The sequence below is a fragment of the Macaca thibetana genome, chromosome 7, assembly GCF_024542745.1.
Source record: "Macaca thibetana thibetana isolate TM-01 chromosome 7, ASM2454274v1, whole genome shotgun sequence".
NCBI classification, from domain to species: domain Eukaryota; kingdom Metazoa; phylum Chordata; class Mammalia; order Primates; family Cercopithecidae; genus Macaca; species Macaca thibetana.
Genome location: NC_065584.1, coordinates 161,077,790 through 161,096,639, shown reverse-complemented (window position 1 = coordinate 161,096,639; position 18,850 = coordinate 161,077,790). Strand labels below are relative to the sequence as shown.

Genomic DNA, 18,850 nt, shown 5'->3' with positions numbered 1-18,850 from the left:
CCAGGGAAATGTGTTCTTACGCTTAGTGCAACTTCTTAGTGGGAGTAGATTATTTTGTGTATATTTTGGTATTTTACTAACAGACCAACTGTCCATTCATAATGGTGAGACTAAGTGAATAGAAGTCAGTTTAAAGTTAGCAGATGAATAAGCAGTTTTTGAAAAATGTATCAAGATAATTTTGTTTCTGGATTCTCTTTTGAAAATTCACTATTGTTGAAGTGTCTGTGTAGGAACAAACTTTATAGACTTACTTGTATACAGCTGGGACTGAATTTATGGGCTGCCCTTCTAACTTGCTAAAAAGCTGAAGATTGACAGCTGCTTTCATACTGCATTATCTAGCTTGGCTTTTAACTCCAAGAGAATTGTGTTCACAAATTGATGCTCTGTTCCTTTGGGGTTGGTATAGAAGCATTAAATTGTACTGAAATATTCATATGTGAGTGCATTTAGCTGAAAGCAATTGATGTTTTGTTCCCAAGAGGACAGAGAGAAATGCTGTATGGACCTGTAGTCCAGAAAACACCCTAAGCATGCTTCTTAAAGGTAATTACATGGCCTGGATGATTAAAGCCCACACAGTCAAGTTTAAAATGACAAAGAAGAAGTTGTAGAATTTATAAACTGTGGTTTGTATATATAAACTATTTGGTTGTACAATAGTTAAAAACTTAATTGCCAAAAAACTAGGAGTTTTAATTATATCTTTGGTTTGTCTTCTCAGCTAATTTTTACTAGACTGATTTCTCTAAACATTTATTCCAGAGGTCCAATATCAGTGAAGTTCTTTATCCATTATCATTTTATTATATAAAGTTAAAAATTGTAAGTTTCAGAGAGAGTATTGAATTCTTTTTTACATATATATGGTAACTGTTTAAAAGCATGCCACTAATAATGATAAATTGACATGTCTTGTAGATAGTGAATCTAATTTAACAGCTGACATGAAAATCAATGAGAGTAGAAAGCAGATCTTTGTTGTAGCTGTGTTGGTGTGGTAACTTGAAAGAAATAAAACTATTCTAAATTTCTATTCTTATTCTGTGTAGTTTTTTATATTTTTTCGTATAAAAAATAATATATTTTCTCATTATATGATGGGCACATGAATGTCAAAGAACATGAGGCACTGTACTAGAAAATGTTGATTCAATGGATAATTGGTCATTTAGCGTATGTAATTCAGTACTGTGTTCACTTCAAGGCCAAAGATACAAGCACTAAGGTGTAGAGAAGAAGAGTTTAATAACATCATTTAACTATATATTAATATTAACCAAATTTAGTCTGAAAGGAAATTTGGGAAATAGTATTTGGGGCAGGAGGGTATACTCCACTTCCTTAAAGTGAGATTATTTTAGAGGATCTTAGGTTGCATAGTAAATTTATTTTTAACTGGCATTACTATTTTCCATATTACAAGTTCTACTCCAATTCTTATAATTTTAGAAGGTGCTTCAATGAGTTTTTCATAAGTCTTTGGTCTGAACTTCACAACTCAGATAGCTTTCTCTTAAATAAACATTTTGAGGGCTGGGTGCGGAGGCTCACGCCTATAATCCCACCACTTTGGGAGACTGAGGCGGGCGGATCACCCGAGGTTGGGAGTTCAAGACCAGCGTGACCAACATGGAGAAACCCCGTTTCTACTAAAAATACAAAATTAGCTGGGAGTGGTGGCACATGCCTGTAATCCCAGCTACTCAGGAGGCTGAGGCACGAGAATTGCTTGAACCTGGGAGGCGGAGGTTGCAGTGAGCTGAGATCGTGCCATTGCACTCCTGCCTGGGCAACAAGAGTGAAACTCTGTCTCGAAAAAACCAATAATAATAATAATAATTTTGAGAATGATTTTGGATTTCAAGAAAAAAGCTTTGTTTATTTTTTGTTTGTTTGTTTGTTTTTTGAGATGGAGTCTTGCTCTGTCGCTCAGGCCCTGCCTTAGCCTACCTAGTAGCTGGGATTACAGGTGTGCACCACCACACCTGGCTAATTTTTGTATTTTTAGTAGAGACGGGGTTTCACCATGTTGGCCAGGCTGGTCTCAAACTCCTGACCTCGTTGTGATCCGCTCGCCTCGGCCTCCCAAAGTGCTAGGATTACTGGCGTGAGCTGCCGTGCCCAGCCTGGATTTAAAGAAAAATTTTGAAGACAGTACAGTGAATTTCTATAAATTTTGTACCTGGTTTTCCTTATCATTTTAAAATGTATGTTAATAATTTTTAATAATTACCACTAGATTCTAGAATGAAGTTTTTTGAACATGGGAAATTCTGTGACGGTTTCTGTCAGGGTTTCTAGTGGTTTTTTATTGTGGTAAAATACAAAATTTTCCGTTTTAACGATTTTTATTTATTTATTTATTTTGAGATGGAGTCTCACTCTACTGCCCAGGCCGGAGTGCAGTGGTGCCATCTCGGCTCACTGCAACCTCCGCCTCCTGGGTTCAAGCAATTCTCCTGCCTCAGCCTCCCAAGTAGCTGAGACTACAGGCATATGCCACCACGCCTAGCTAATTTTTGAATTTTCAGTAGAAACAGTGTTTCACCATATTGCCAGGCTGATCTCAAACTCCTGGCCTGAAGTGATCCACCCACCTCGTCCTCCCAAAGTGCTGGGATTACAAGTGTGATCCACCACACCCAATTGTTCTAACGATTTTTAAGTGTACAATTAAATGACTTTAATTACATTCACAGTGTGCAACCATCACTACTCTATTTCTGAAAGTTTTAATCACCCCAAATAGAAATCCTATACCCATTAAACAATAACTCCTTATTACGTTCTACCTTGGCCCCTTGTAATTGCTTATCTGTCTCTATGAATTTGCTTATTCTAGATATTTCATAAAGTTGAATCAAACAATTTGTCCTTTTATGATTACTTTTTTCATTTAGCACATTTTTACATTTCATCATGTTGTATCATGTATCAGAACTTAATTCCTTTTTATGGTCCAGTCATCTGTAAACATTTTGCTTATCCATTCATCTGTCAATGGACACTTAGATTGTTTTATTTCACCTTTTAGCTATAGTGAATAATGCTGCTGTGAACATTCACATACAAGTATCTGTTTGAGTCCCTGTTGTCAGTTCTTTTGAATGTATACTTTGGATTGGAATTTTTGAGACATATGGTAGTTCTATGTATAACTTTTTGAGGAACCTTCAAATTGGTTTCCTCTGGTTGCTTTGTAGCTCTCATAAACTTCTTGACATAGAAGTTACGATTAAATGTCAAGAAAGGCTATGTGTAAGCAATGGCCAGCTCTTAGTGATTTGGGAAAAGAGGCAGTTTGGTGAGTGGAAAGAATACTACTTGGAAGTCAGGAGACCTAGGTTCAAGCAGCAGTTCTGTTTCCCAGGGCCTTGATTTTTATCATTGATGAAATAAAGAGATAGCATAGATAATTTCAAAGGTTCCTTACAACTCCAAAATTCTCTTAGAAATATATAATTTAGCATGTTTTGACTTGAATCAATTAAAGAATTTTGCTGGCTGGGCGCAGTGGCTCACATCTGTAATCCCAGTACTTTGGGAGGCCGAGGTGGGTGGATCACGAGGTCAGGAGATCGAGACCATCCTGGCCAACACGGTGAAACCCTGTCTCTACTAAAAATACAAAAAATTAGTTGGGCGTGGTGGCAGGCGCCTGTAGTCCCAGCTACCTGGGAGGCTGAGGCAGGAGAATGGCATGAACCTGGCGGGCGGAGCTTGCAGTGAGCAGATGTCACGCCACTGCGCTCCAGTCTGGGCAACAGAGCAAGACTCTGTCTCAAAAAAAAAAAGAAAAAACTTTTCTGATAAAAAATTTTGATAGTTGACTGGGCGAAGTGGCTCACACCTGTAATCCCAGCACTTTGGGAGGCTGAAGTGGGGGGATCCCGAGGTCAAGAGGTCGAGACCATCCTGAGCAACATGGTGAAACCTTGTCTCTACTAAAAATACAAAAGTTAGCTGGGTGTGGTGGCACACTCCTGTAGTCCCAGCTACTCGGCAGGCTGAGGCAGGAGAATCGCTTGAACCCAGGAGACAGAGGTTGCAGTGAGCTGAGATCACGCCATTGCACTCCAGCCTGGGTGACAGAGCGAGACTTCATCTCAAAAAAAAAATTTGATAGTCAAACGAACTTTTTTTTTTTTTTTTTGAGGCAGAGTCTCACTCTGTTGCCCAGGCTAGAGTGCAGTGGCACGATCTTGGCTCACCGCAAGCTCCGCCTCTCAGGTTCATGCCATTCTCCTGCCTCAGCCTCCCGAGTAGCTGGGACTACAGGGGCCCACCACCACGCCCAGCTAATTTCTTGTATTTTTTAGTAGAGACGGGGTTTCACCGTGTTGGCCAGGATGGTCTCAATCTCCTAACCTCATGATCCGCCCGTCTCAGCCTCCCAAAGTGCTGGGATTGCAGGTGTGAGCCATTGCGCTGGGCCAAATAAACTTTTTTTGAGACAGGGCCTCACTCTGTTACCCAAGCTGGAGTGGAGTGGTGCCATGACATCTCACTGTAGCTTCAACCTCCTGGTGTGTCCAGAATTGGTGGGTTCTTGGTCTCACTGACTTCAAGAATGAAGCCGCAGACCCTTGCGGTGAGTGTTACAGTTCTTAAAGATGGTGTGTCCGGAGTTTGTTCCTTCAGACGTTCAGATGTGTCTGGAGCGTCTTCCTTCTGGTGGGTTCGTTGTCTCACTGTCAGGAGGGAAGCTGCAGCTCTTCGTGGTACTGGTGTTACAGCTCTTACAGGCAGCGCATCTGGAGTTGTTCGTTCTTCCTGGTTGGTTCGTGGTCTCGCTGGCTTCAGGAATGAAGCTGCAGACCTTCGTGGTGAGTGTTACAGCTCCTAGGCAGCATGGACCCAAAGAGTGAGCAGCAGCAAGATTTATTGCAAAGAGCAAAAGAACAGCTTCGGCAGTGTGGAGGGGGACCCAAGTGGGTTGCTGCTGGCTGGCTAGGGCAGCCTGCTTTTATCCCTTATCTGGCCCCACCCACATCCTGCTGATTGGTCCATTTTACAGAGAGCTGATTGGTCCGATTTGACAGAGTGCTGATTGGTACATTTACAATCCTTGAGCTAGACACAGAGTCACAGAGTGCTAGTTAGCTAAATACAGAGTTATGTAGATATAGAGTACCAATTGGTGCGTTTATAAACCTTGAGCTAGACACAGAGTGCTGATTGGTGCATTTACAATCTTTGAGCTAGACACAGAGTCACAGAGTGCTAGTCCTCCAAATCTCCACTAGGTTAGCTAGATACAGAGTACCAATTGGTGTATTCACAAACCCTGAGGTAAACACAGAGTGCTGATTGGTGCACATATGATCCCTCCACTAGATATAAAAGTTCTCCAAGTCCCCATCCAGTTCAGGAGCCCAGCTGGCTTCACCCAGTGGATCCTGCACAAGGGCTGCAGGCAGAGCTGCCCACCAGTCCTGAGCCCCGCCTGCACTCCTCAGTCCTTGGGCTGTAGATGGGACCTGGCACCACGGGGCAGGGGGCGGCGCCTGTAGGGGAGGCTCAGGCCACCCCTGGGAGCCCACTGCAGCAGGAGGAGCTCAGACATGGCGGGCTGCAGGTCGTGAGCCCTGCCTTGCGGGGAGGCAGCCAAACCCAGCAAAAATTTGAGAGCAGCGCGGCAGGCCGGCACTGCTGGGGGACCTGGCACAACCGCCGCAGCTGCTGGCCCGGGTGCTAAGCCCCTCACTGCCCTGGGCCAGTGGTGCCTGCTGGCCACTCCGTGTGTGGGGCCCGCTGAGTGGGCGCCCCGCACGAACTCACACTGGCCCTGGAGTGCAGCGCGCAGCCCTGGTTCCCGTCCAGGCCTCTCCCTCCACACCTCCCGGCCAGCAGAGGGAGGGGGCTCCGGCCTCAGCCAGCCCAGAGAGGGGCTCCGACGGTGCTGCGGCAGACTGAAGGGCCCCTCAAGCACCCTCAGAGTGGACTCTGAGGCGAGGAGGTGCTGCGAGTGAGGGCTGCTAGCACTTTGTCACCTATCACTGGGCTCAAGTGATGCTCCTGCTTCAGCCTCCCAAGTAGCTGGGATCACAGGTGTGTCCCACCACGCCCAGCTAATTTGTTTTTTTGTAGAGATGGGGTCTTGCTGTGTTGCCTAGGCTGGTCTCAAACTCCTGGCCTCAAGCGACCCTCCCACCTCGACCTCCCAAAGTGCTAGGATTACAGGCATGAGCCAGGGCACCCAGCCTTCAAATAAAGTTTTTATTTGACCTGCTAAAATGCAAAGCTTTGTAATAGACTTGATTACATGTTCAAGTATTTTGATGTCATATACACAAATATTTCAATGTAAATTAACTGTCTGAATAGTTTTAGGTAAACATATAATACTATACTTAGCTTTTCATAATTTCAGGTACACTTAAAGTGTATTTTCCCACAATGGAAAAGCTCTGAACTGGTATAGAAGCAAATTAAGTAAATGCAAAGCATTTAATTATAAAATAAATATCAAAATTATATTTAATTTATTATTATTAATATTTTTAGAGATGGGGTCTTATTCTGTTGCTCAGGCTGGAGTATGGCAGCATGACCATAGTTCACTGCAGCCTCAAATTTCTGATCTCAAGAAATCCTCCTGCCTCAGCTTCCCAAATAATTGGGATTATAGGCGTGAGCCTCTGAGCACAGCTGAAGTTATATTTTAATGTGAAACTATTCTCTTAAGGAAAACAAAAACTTGTTTCAGGTCCTGTACATCTTGCACAATTGAAATCTGCAATTAAAAAACATTACTAAGACGCCAAAGGTTGAAATTTCACTTTTTTTCTGGTTTACATTTACATTTTTGAATTGCATTTAACAATATAGTTAATGTCCTTGTTTTAAAAAAATTCTTTTAACCTTGTATTGAGCAACTGGGTTATTAAATTTACATTTTGAACAAGATATGAGGTACATAATGGAAGTGTATGCTAGTGATATACATCCCACCTGCTTTGGACATATTAGACTAGAGGTGAAGAAGACATTTACTTAGTTCCCTGTACCTCCTGGGAGAAAAGATAGACTGGTTAAAAGAATATGGAGGACCTTATATCTAAGAATTAATTTGAATTTAAGATTTCAAAGAATCTTTGGCTACATATTCTCTTACTAAAAAGAAACAATTCCATCTACTGAGCCATGGAATCTCCATTCATGTGAAAAATCTTCAGAGGCTAGATGAGGGCCCCTGCTTTTCTTCAAATGCATTTTCTGGCTTTGCCTCTAGACATTTCCCTTTAGCAGTTATTTTGAACCAGATATTGACTTCATTGAAAGCCAAGTCAAAATCTTTAGCTGAAAAGTATTAGTTTTCAGTGCAGGTTACATAAATTAAAGAAACAACAACAACAGCAACAAAAATAATTTCAGTGCCTTGCCTTTTTTGTGAGTCAGTCTCCTTGAAGGGCTTCCAGCTGGTGCATGTGGGTGGTGGGTGTGCATTAGAGGCTTTCTAATTGACGTGCAAGTGGTTGATAGAGCAATAAATCTAAACAGTGTAGCTTGTCATTATTCATGATAAGGAGACCCAGAGCTAACGTACAAACTGATACTTTTAGTAACATGGAGTAAAAGCTAATGTTAGTTAAAATTGACAATACTTTATATATATATTTATATATACAAACTTCAGTTGGCTCTTCACCAGGTCTCATCTTGTTTTAGGGATTTTTCTTTAAGATAAATATACTTCATGGAGTTTTAACAGATTGGTAACTTCAGCTAAAGCATATTACCAATATAGTAATAATACTGAGTCATATGTGGTAGAGAAAAAGTGCTGAATTTAGAGTCAGCCTAGGTTAAGAAGCCTGCTTTTTGAGAGTAGAATGGTGGCTTCCAGGGGCTGGGAGGTGGGGGAAATGGGGAGATGCTGGTCAAAGGATACAAAATTTCAGTTATCCTGGATGAATAAATTCTGGGGATCTATTGTACAGAATGGTGACTATAGTTAATAAGAGTGGATTAAATATTTAAGATTTGCTAAGAGGGTAAATCTTAAGTGTTCTCACCACAAAAAGTAACTGATATGATAGATACGTTAATTAGCCTGATTGTGGTAATTATTTCATAATGGCTACCTATATCAAAACATCACATTGTATACTTTAAATATACATAATTTTTATGTGTCAGATATACCTCAGTAAAGCTGGGGAGGGAGAACCTGCCTTTTACTAGGTGTGTATACTTTTGGACAACTCAGCAAGCCTGCCTGAGCCTCTGCTTTCTCTTCTATAAAATAGGAATCATTTCTACCCTATAGAGTTGTTACAGTTAAGTGAGGTCATGTGTATAAAGTACAGCATAGTTACTGGCGTAACATAGACAGTACATGTAGCTGTGATGACTAGTGTGCTGTCTTGAATTCTAATAAAACAGGAGCTAATCTTAGTACAGCGGCATTGTCTGATGGATGGGATATAATTTGAGCTTTAAACCAAGAGTATGGGTAAAATCTTCCCTTCATGTGAAACTCAGTTTAGCCAGAATCCTACCTGAGAATTTCATAATACAGGCAGAGAGCTGTTTGAGAAAAGGGCCACAGATAGTTTTGCTTTGAATTTTGGGGCCTCTTCCAAAAAACGAAGAGACTTAAACAGGATTTGGCAAACGAAATAGTTTGGCCTTTTAAGTGAGCAGCAGGATGAAATATAGCAATATTAATGCACAGGAGGCTCCAATAATTAGAAAATATAGTTTGGTTAATCTACTTCCCAAAGACACATTCATTATTTGCTATGATAAATTCATTTAACTCCTAACCTGGCATTTGTTATGTATATGTATATGTGTATTATGTTTTAGCTATAACAGTTGCTGTTTAAGGTTATGGCTGTGTAGTCTATTGAGGAAAGAAGGTTAAGAAAGCATTTGCCATACTGTAAAACTCTTGTCCTGGTTGAGGAAGTCTTAGGGGTATTGTTTTTTTGAGCACACATAACATTGGATCTCTGAACTCTAGATAGAACCACTTACATGATGTGTTTACATTTTTATTTATTTAAAGAAATGTAATTTTTCATGTTCCTTCCCTACCTCTATCTAGAAAGGAACACTTTTGGCAGAAAAGAAGTTTAAAACCTGATTTTTTAAGAGAGGAAACAATATTGGCATGGTATTTGTGCTCTGAATGCTCCAGATTTAACCACCCTACTCGTATTCATATTTCATATAAACAAAAAGTAAACGTTTAAATCTCTCCATTCTGCTTTGTTTAAAGTAAAGCAGATCTGAAGTTGCTGTAGGCAGAATACTGTTCCAATTCCAGAAAAATGTGAATTTATGAGTTTATATCATAAACTCACATAATTTCAACTTCATATGTATTATATTTTTAATATGATCAACTTGATATGTCTTAGTACCTGCATCTGGGATATGTATCCTTGCACAAAGATTGTGTTAGAAATCTGTAAAGAAATCACCCCAGCTTCCTAGGCAAGCACTGGCTAGGAAGCTGGGCAGAAATTCTAACTTTATGGTCAGTACTAAATTATAAGAAGAAACTAACAGCTATCAAAGAAAATTTTCCCCAGTACACTCCCCTGGAAGAATTGTATCAAGTTAGTAACAACTTTCTTGACTATAGATATATAGATAGTAATAGTTACCATTTTAAAGTGAAATTTATGACAGTTGGCTGTCTCCTTTTCTGTTTAGAACTATTAACGTTAAAAATGCCTTCTAGTTTAGAGATTTGGTGATCATTTTAGAAATAATAGCATTATAGAAATATTTTGAGTACTTTATGTGCACCTCATTTTCATCATCACAACAATCCTATTAGCTGCAGGTATTTGTCTCCATTTTAGACATAACGGCAATTGAGCCTTTGAGAGATTGAATAACTTGCTCAAGAATGCAGATTGGTAAGTGGGAGGGTCAGGATCTGAACCCAGCTCTTATTTATTTAACTGTAACAATTGAATAACGTAGTGGTTTATTTTACCTTCTCATTTTCAACTTTCTTGAGTTGAGATCTGAGCTTACTAATTTTCCATCATCCTTGTTTTCCAATATGCATTTGAGGTTATAAATCTTTCTAAGTAATGGCCAGGCATAGTGGCTCATGCCTGTAATCCCAGCACTTTGGGAGGCCGAGGCGGGTGGATCACCTGAGGTCAGGAGTTCGAGACCAGCCTGGCCAACATGGCAAAACCCCATCTCTACTAAAAATATAAAAATTAGCCGGGCGAGGTGGCACGTTCCTGTAATCCCAGCTACTCGGGAAGCTAAGGCACAAAAATCGAATCCAGGAGGTGGAGGTTGCAGTGAGCCGAGATCGTGCCACTGCACTCCAGCCTGGGCAACAGAGTAAGACTCCGTCTCAAAATCAATCAGTCACTCTTTCTAAATACCACTCTAGCTGCATCCCACATGTTCTGATATACCCTCCCTTTTTTGGTGTTTTGTTCCATGTATTTTTAAATTTCCATTTTAATTTTTCTGACTCACATAATTTAGATACTTTTTACATCTTTTTTAGAATTGTGAGTTTTTGAGGAAATATTTTTCAGGTCTATCTAGAGTTTTAAGAGATAAATATAAGTTACTGGAGAACAAAATTTGATAGAGAGTTGCTTTTTCAGAGTGTAAACTCATCATATTAAACCAGTAGTTTTAATCCGCTTTTGTTTTTCCTATAATGGGCCATACTACCTGAAATTTGATAGATTTTTGTCATCTATTTGTGACTGTCTATATTGGCTACTCTCTTGTTTAATCTTGCTGCCTCTAATGCTAGTCTTCAGCTCTGCCACACTGCTGACTTTTCTTTTTGGTTCACGTTCTCATTGAGCATAAAATAACATGTAAATGGTCTTGTTCTGAGCCAATAGAAGCAACACAAACACATAAGACATTGCCATTCTATCTTTAGATGTGTTGTCAGACCATGGTCCACAGTTCCCTAGTGGAGTTTACAAGAAGGCTCTTTAGTTTGTTCTATGATTATTTTGGATTTGTGCTGCCCACATGATAACCACTAAGCCACATGTGATTATTGGGTACTTGAAATATAGTTAGTCTGACCTGAGATTACATTATTAAAATTAATTTTACCTGTTTCTTTTTACTTTAATATGGTCATTAGAAAATTTAACATTAAATATATGGCTTACAAGATATGTAAGTATAGATATATCGAATAACTCTGTTTGGGGCTTAACAGTGATGTGCGAAAATGCAGTGTAACAGAGGACATTTTTCCCCTTAGCTTCTACACGAAATTCTGGAAAAGCAGAGCTCAGATAATACATCTTAGAATTCCAGGTTTGGGCACGTGTTTTGGGTAAAGCAGGAATGATGTTCGTATATACTTACTTTCTGAAGAAAGCAGCCAAAAACCCAATCATCCACCAGAGAACACTAGCCATGTTGAATCCACAGGTTGGTCAAATTTCTATAACAGTCTAAAGATTTCATTCCAATCATCCCTCTAATTCTCAGACATGCAGTTTTATCATTAATCCAGGACCATTAAAACCTGCTTTAAAAGCTTGTTTTGTCTAAAGGACTAAGGGAGCAGGAAAAGATGGGGATAGATGGCAAAAGTGGGCCCCTGTTTGACGGAAGGTTAGGATTAGGGTTAGGGTTAGGATTAGGGTTATACTGTCCCCTAATCTGCTTTCTGCTCCTAATGGCTTTTCCATTTCTCAGTGGCAGGTAGGAAAGTGAGGGGCTGATGAGGGACTGTAGCTCTATCACACCTCTTTTCCATTTTCCTTTATTGGATTACAGATTTTTGTGACCTTGCCATAGCCTGTAATTATTAGACTGTGAGCTTCTTGAGGACAGGACACAGAGAATTAGTCATCTTTATATTACCTGTAAGGTACAGTAAGAACATCGACAACAGTAAAATCAGTTACCCAGTGCTGCTCAACTCTTTCCTGTTATGGTACACTTAGACAGTTGTAGTATTTGTACCACGGGATTCTGGCCACCCAGTACTTCTAGTCCACACAACTCTTTTGTAAGTACTCCTGTCTCAAGTTACTTTACTGCCATCTGTTGGAAAGTTACTGTAATAAAAATACACGGCTATAGTGACTGTTATGAGTGGTGCCCTCCTTTTGAGTTATTCAGTGTGCAGCCTGCTCAGCTGTACATGGTAGTCCTGAGACTACCCCAGGAGCCCACCTGGCCACCTAGTGGGCTGAGAAAATAAATACTTGAATCTCAACCCATGAGTGACACATCAAGGTTTCTTGGGAAATCTGATACTATGCTAAGGACTGGAGCCTCAACAGTAACCCTATAAAGCAGGAGTTCTTATAATTCCAGTGTTTTGGATGAGCAATCTGAGGCATAGAGAGGTTAAATGAATGGCCCATGGTCATGCAGCTATCAGATGGCAGAACTGGGATCTGAATGGAGGCAATGAGGCTACAGAACCTAGGTTCTTAACCACAGTGATACGGTAAACCTGTTAAACCGCATCAGATGCAGCAGTATCTCAGTCCTGCTTCCCTTTCTATCTCAGCCCACTGTAACTAGTTTAGACCTCAGCCCCTGAGTTCTTTGAGTGAGTCTATAGGTTTTGGCAAAGGAAGAGGTATTTGTGGTTTTTTTCTGCCAGTCATTGTTTGTGTTAAGGTTAAGTGCTATCCCTTCTCTATATTTCAGAATAAACTCTGGTCCTCTTCCCATCCTGTGGCTTTACTTCTCCACACAGTCCCTGTTCTTGGCATCACAGAGTGATCAACACAGACTGCTATCAGCCACCTGGGTTGATCCATTCTCTTCTAAATTCTCACTCTTGTAGATTCTAAAGCCACGAGGCCTATCTCTAGGACTATCCCTCCTTTCTGTTTCTGTTCGTTCCTTTAATCCCCTCAGTCCCCTGCCACACCTTGTATAACCCTTAATTGCTGTACTCCCTGGCAACATCTCTCACTTTCTCTCCGAGTTATCTTACTATCTGATTTAAAAGGAAAGTGCCTCAGGGAAGGGATTGTCTTGTTATGTTGTGAAGCAGTATCTGACGTGCCCCATAAATTAGCATCTGAGTTTTGTATATACTAATTATTATTATTATTGAAATACAAAAATGCTTTCTGAACCATGAGGAATTAGACTAAGATATTAGTCTAATTGCCTGTAGATGTTTTTTAAAAAGAAGGAAAAAAGCCTCTCTTCCTGCCTGAGAGAGCTATCAGCCTCAGAGCAGCAGCCAAAATCCCTGGACTTGTTCTGGGTTATAGTCTCAGTGCTGTTATGTTTATTCAGAGGACCATGTTTGCAAGACAGTAAAATAAAGCCCTGTTGGTCATGTGGATCCATTTGGACTATTTATTGTGATCAGAAAGGTAGAAATGGCCCTGGAGCACCTGCCTTCAGCGTGTTTTGGCCCAGAATCTCTTATTTCCTTAGTGACATTTACAGGTAAAGTCAATGGAGTTCATTTTTGGGGACACAGTGGGTTTTAAGTAATTTTCATTTGTATTATATTTATGTTTACTGCCAGAGTGAATCAACATTTTCATTAGCATTTTATAATGCACATTAGCATTTTATAATACAGTAGGACTTGAATTTACTGTAGACGTGTATGACAGAAAGACTCATTTACAGGACGATCGGTCTTTTCCAGTGCTTACTTTGAGAATATACCTAGAAGAATGGTATCTAGCTAAATAGCTTGCTTTAAAAATCTTTATGTTAGAATTTGTTTGCCGGGTTTTTCTGAATATGAACGTTAGTATATTTTGATTAACAATTTAACAAATGTCCCTTCATGAATGAAATGCTAGTCAGAATAAACTGAGGTGACCTTAAAATTATCTATTGAAGGCTGGGCGCGGTGGCTCATGCTGGTAATCCCAGCACTTTGGGAGGCCGAGGTGGGCAGATCACAAGGTCAGGAGTTCGAGACCAGCCTGGCCAACATAGTGAAAACCCATCTCTACCAAAAATACAAAAATCAACCGGGTGGGGTGGCATACACCTGTAGTCCCAGCTGCTCAGGAGGCTGAGGCGGGAGAATCGCTTGAACCTAGGAGGTGGAAGTTGCAGTGAGCCAAGACTACGCCATTGCACTCCAGCCTGGGTGACAGAGTGAGACTCCGTCTCAAAAAAAAAAAAACAAAAAAACTATTGAATTACTTGTAAATCTTAAGTAGAAAGTAGTAGAAGAGGTTTACTACTTATGCTAGTGTCCATGTGTGAGAGACAGTATGATGTCAGGGCCTTATTGCATTGTCCGACTGTGTAGGATCACAATTGACACACTGGATGCATTCAAGGTAGAATCACAGAGCATGCAATTGCTTTTTAATCCTCATCCATACTTTCTGCAGCATTCCTCCCCACCCTAAGACACAGTCTTACCCCAAATTGTTCTTCAGGCTTTTGGTAACTATAGAACAAGTTGATTAAAAATACAAGCTCATCTCATTTTTAGATAATTAACTCACTTTGGGGACTAGATTGGTTCCATTTCCAGGTTACATGGTGCTGCTCTAGGAGCAGTTGGACACTTTATGCTTGTAAAGATCAGGCCTAGGGAGTACTGCAGGGGGCTGGACAGTTCTAAGATTCAGGCTGCCAAAGAGCTGAGGGATTACCTATTAAGTGGTTCTCCAGCTCTGGCTATACATCAGAGTATCCTGGGGAGCTTTCTTTACAAGCACCAGTGCTGGAGCTGTACCTCTTCTGTTTACAACTGGAAAAAGTAAGGCCCTGAATTGACTTGTATGTGGTCATATACACTTCGGTGCTATGAAAAATCATAACATTAGGAGGCAATAACATTATTTCCAGATCCTAGTTGAAATGCTCTCTTATTTTGGATTGAGCAATTGTTAAATGAGATCATAAGCAGTGCAGAAAACAAGGTGGGACCACCTTGACACTGTCATTGGCTTTTGCAGTATCTGCCCAATAAGAAAACTAAGTATAACAAAACCACCTTCAGTGCCTTCCACATATTATTCATATCGAGGAGAGACTTTACTGTCAGTTGTGACAAAACCTTAGTGTCAGTCTGGTTACATGGTAGTTATACCTCCTACCCAGGCCAGGACTTGTTTGTTCATTTTTTGTGTGGGAAAAGGTTTTCAATTGAAGCTTTAGTTATACCTGGTAAACAAAATGAAGCAGGTAAGCTCTTCTAATTAAGCACTTATTAAAGTGCTTAAAAATTTTCATAATGGAAATGTGTTTTTATTTTCAAACATAGGTACTGTAAAAATTTTAGATAAGGAGACAGAACAGTGTCAGTCTTTCCCTTTGTAATTATTGAGGGCAGAGGGGCAGGAAGAGGTACAAATATCAACATTTACCGAAAAACTATGGTATTGGAGGCCTTTTTGCTAGGCTCTGGAAACACAAAGGTTCAGCCCATGCCTTTGAGAAGTTTGTTATTTTTTATTCAGAGAGAACGTGTGTGTGTGTGTGTGTGTGTGTGTGTGTGTGTGTGTTTAAAATCTCTTGATAGTGATTTGTATTTCTGGTTTTTCTAAATACAAAGTTTAGTAAACATATCTTTATTACCATTTTAACAATTATCTTTTTGTGATAAGGCGAACAATTAAGCCAAACAACTAAGTCAAAATTTATTTTAATATATTTGAGTATATGTGTTTATATGTTAATATACAATGTGTGTATGTTGTTAATTGTTAATGGGTATGTACAGCATGTATGGGTTGTGCAGTGATTTTCAAGTGAGTGCCACAGATGAAAAATGCTACCTTACAGGTAATTGTGAGATTGAGACACTTGATGTAAAATGCTTAACACTGTGTCTGGCACATAGTAAATGTTCAGTAGTCCTCATTATCCACATATTTATTATACCACCACTGCTATAGAAATTCACAGGAAAAAGAGAACTGTAGGTTAAGGAGATCAGAGAAAAAGGAAAGCATAATTTAAGCAATACATTTTGCCTCTGTTTTATTTAACATGACTTTTGCCTAAGACTTAAACTGCTAATAGCAAACACTTTGGAAAGTATTATATAACATAAATACGTATTAATAACGTGAACTCTTTTATTTCAGGAACTTTATATTGCTGTTGGAATATCTGGAGCCATCCAACATTTAGCTGGGATGAAAGACAGCAAGGTAATTATACATCAGTGATGCTAAAAGAAAACGTTTCCGCATTTTAGGATTTGGCTTACCTTGTATGTTTCCATGTAGTTACAGTGCATGTAGTCAAGCCATTCACACTAATATAGATCTGGGAACCAAAAGAAATAAAAGCTACCGTTCACTGCCTTAAAAATTATTGGTCACAGAGGCAGTGCTGTGTCATGGAAAGAGGCCTGAACCTGAGTTATAGCTCCACTGCTAACTTAATGCATGATGAGTGCTGTCTGCAAACTCAGTTTCTTTGTCTACTAAATGTGGGTATTGAATGACAATTACTAAGGTGCCCTTCAGCTGTGACAATCTGTGGATAGAAAATGTGAGGCTTAAACAATTTGATGAGGTTCTGAACGTCTAACTTATTTTTGAGGTTTTGATCCCTGATTCTCTCTCTGTCTGCTTCACTTTGGTCCTCTAACCGTCACAATCTCATATATCAGCAGGGCCCCTGTTCTTGGGTTGTTATCAAAGTATAACCAACACATTTTGGGTTGGAGCATCAGGCCATCTTAATATCTCAGTATCTCAGTAATTATCAAAAGTACAATAAGTATGGGGCTGGGCGTGGTAGCTCATGCCTGTAATCCCAGCACTTTGGGAGAACAAGGTGGGCAGATCATGAGGTCAGGAGATTGAGACCATCTTGGCTAACACGGTGAAACCTAATCTCTACTAACATGGTGAAACCTAGTCTCTACTAAAAATACAAAAAAAAAAAAAAAAAAAAATTAGCCAGATGTGGTGGAGGGCGCCTGTAGTCCCAGCTACTCGGGAGGCTGAGGCAGGAGAATGGTGTGAACCTGGGAGGCAGAGCTTGCAGTGAGCCGAGATTGCGCCACTGCACTCCAGCCTGGGCAACAGAGCGAGACTCCGTCTCAAAAAAAAAAAAGTCAAGTGTTTCCTTCCTCTACTTATTGCCCTTTTTTTTTTGACACGGAGTCTTGCTGTGTTGCCCAGGCTGATGTCGCCCAGGCTGGAGTGCAGTGGCCTGATCTTGGCTCACTGCTAGCTCCGCCTCCTGGGTTCATGCCATTCTCCTGCCTCAGCCTCCCAAGTAGCTGGGACTACAGGCGCCCACCACCACACCTGGCTAAATTTTTTGTATTTTTAGTAGAGACAGGGTTTCACCGTGTTAGCAAGGATGGTCTCAATCCCCTGACCTCGTGATCCACCCACTTCAGCCTCCCAAAGTGCTGGGATTACAGGCGTTAGCCACTGTGCCTGGCCAGGAAACACTTGATTTTAACTTGCTACTTGGACTACTCTGGAAGTCCTGTGTAATGACTCTGAACATATATTTCAGAATATGACACATTAATTCATGCATAATAATGTATGGTTTGAATTATGAACTTGTCTTTCATGAAGTCAGAGATGCCTCTGACATTCCTGCATTTATCCATTCAGATGGAAGCTTGATATAAAAGATAATAAAACTTTTAACAGGCTTAACTTCTTCTAACTTGAAATGCATGCACTACCTCTTTGTAGCTTCTAAATGAACTGGCCCAAAACCAGTCAGATTTTACAGTTGGATGGTAAGTTTCTTTACTGAGCTATGAAAACAGCAGTGCCAATAGGGAAAATGTGATTGCTGCATTAAGAAAAAATAAATAAAAAGAAAGAAATTCCAGCATCAGCAGCCTTAAAGTATATTTTTAGCCAGCCCAGTTCAGACATAGCTAGAATTCTGCTTCTCTAAAAATAAAAGATTCTGCCTGTCAAGAAGATACCAGTGAAAATTCTCACCCCACGCCAACAGGGCTGGATTGTGGGAAAGACACTAGGTAGTGTACGTCAGAGCAAATAGGGAACAGTTGAAGTAAGGAGACTGGTGTTGGGGGTCAGCCAAGACTTTGTATCTCCATCTAGTCAACAAATGTTTATTAAGATCGTTCCTTATACTAGAAGCTGGGAATGCTTAAATGAAAAAGGCATAGCCCTTGTTGTCACTGTCCCGTCCTGTTGTCTGTGTCGTCCGCTGTTGTCATAGCCCCATTATCTGCATAGGAGACAGTCTTTAGTTATATTGGTTTTAAGTTCTAAAATGGGATATTAGAATGGTTTAAATCTGACAGCTGCATTCCCTACAAGCTGCAATTTTAATTAGAATTCTGGTTTAGTTGAAGGAATTCAAGATTTGATTGTTAAATCAAATGAATCTAATGAAAGCAATTTCTGAACTAATATATAGTAATATGGTTGAGGCCACGTGCGGTGGCTCACGCCTGTAATCCCAGCACTTTGGGAGGCCGAGGTGGGCAGAGCACCTGAGGTCAGCAGATTGAGACCATCCTGGCTAACAAGATGAAACCCCGTTTCTACTAAAAATACAAAAAATTAGCTGGGCGTGGTGGCAGGCACCTGTAGTCCCAGCTACTCGGGAGGCTGAAGCAGGAGAATGGTGTGAACCCGGGAGGCGGAGCTTGCAGTGAGCCGAGATTGCGCCACTGCACTCCAGCCTGGGCGACAGAACAGGACTCTGTCTCAAAAAAAAAAAAAAAAAAAAAAAAATAATAATAATAATATGGTTGAATACAATCTATGCGTTTCAAAGCTCTGTAAGAAGGAAGAACTTGAGCTTGCAAGGAGCTATTGAGAGAGCTTTGGATACGAGCAAGACTTTATCATAGTTCTTTACAATTGATTATTTAGAAATACTATTTTAATAATCCGAAGAACAATAACCAGCCCACATCTTTTTTGTTAAATACTGTAGTGGTTCCTTGCCTACA

At 40.3% G+C, this 18,850-nt stretch overlaps 1 protein-coding gene across 2 annotated transcripts in view; it reads left to right on the top strand.

The window, feature by feature from the left end:
- Positions 1–18,850, top strand: part of ETFA (electron transfer flavoprotein subunit alpha) — a 102,372-nt gene that overhangs the window by 72,071 nt on the left and 11,451 nt on the right. For both annotated transcript variants that reach the window (XM_050799896.1, XM_050799897.1), the window contains one exon: positions 16,023–16,088. In XM_050799896.1, the coding sequence (XP_050655853.1) occupies positions 16,023–16,088 (66 nt within the window). The remainder of the gene's footprint in view (positions 1–16,022; positions 16,089–18,850) is intronic.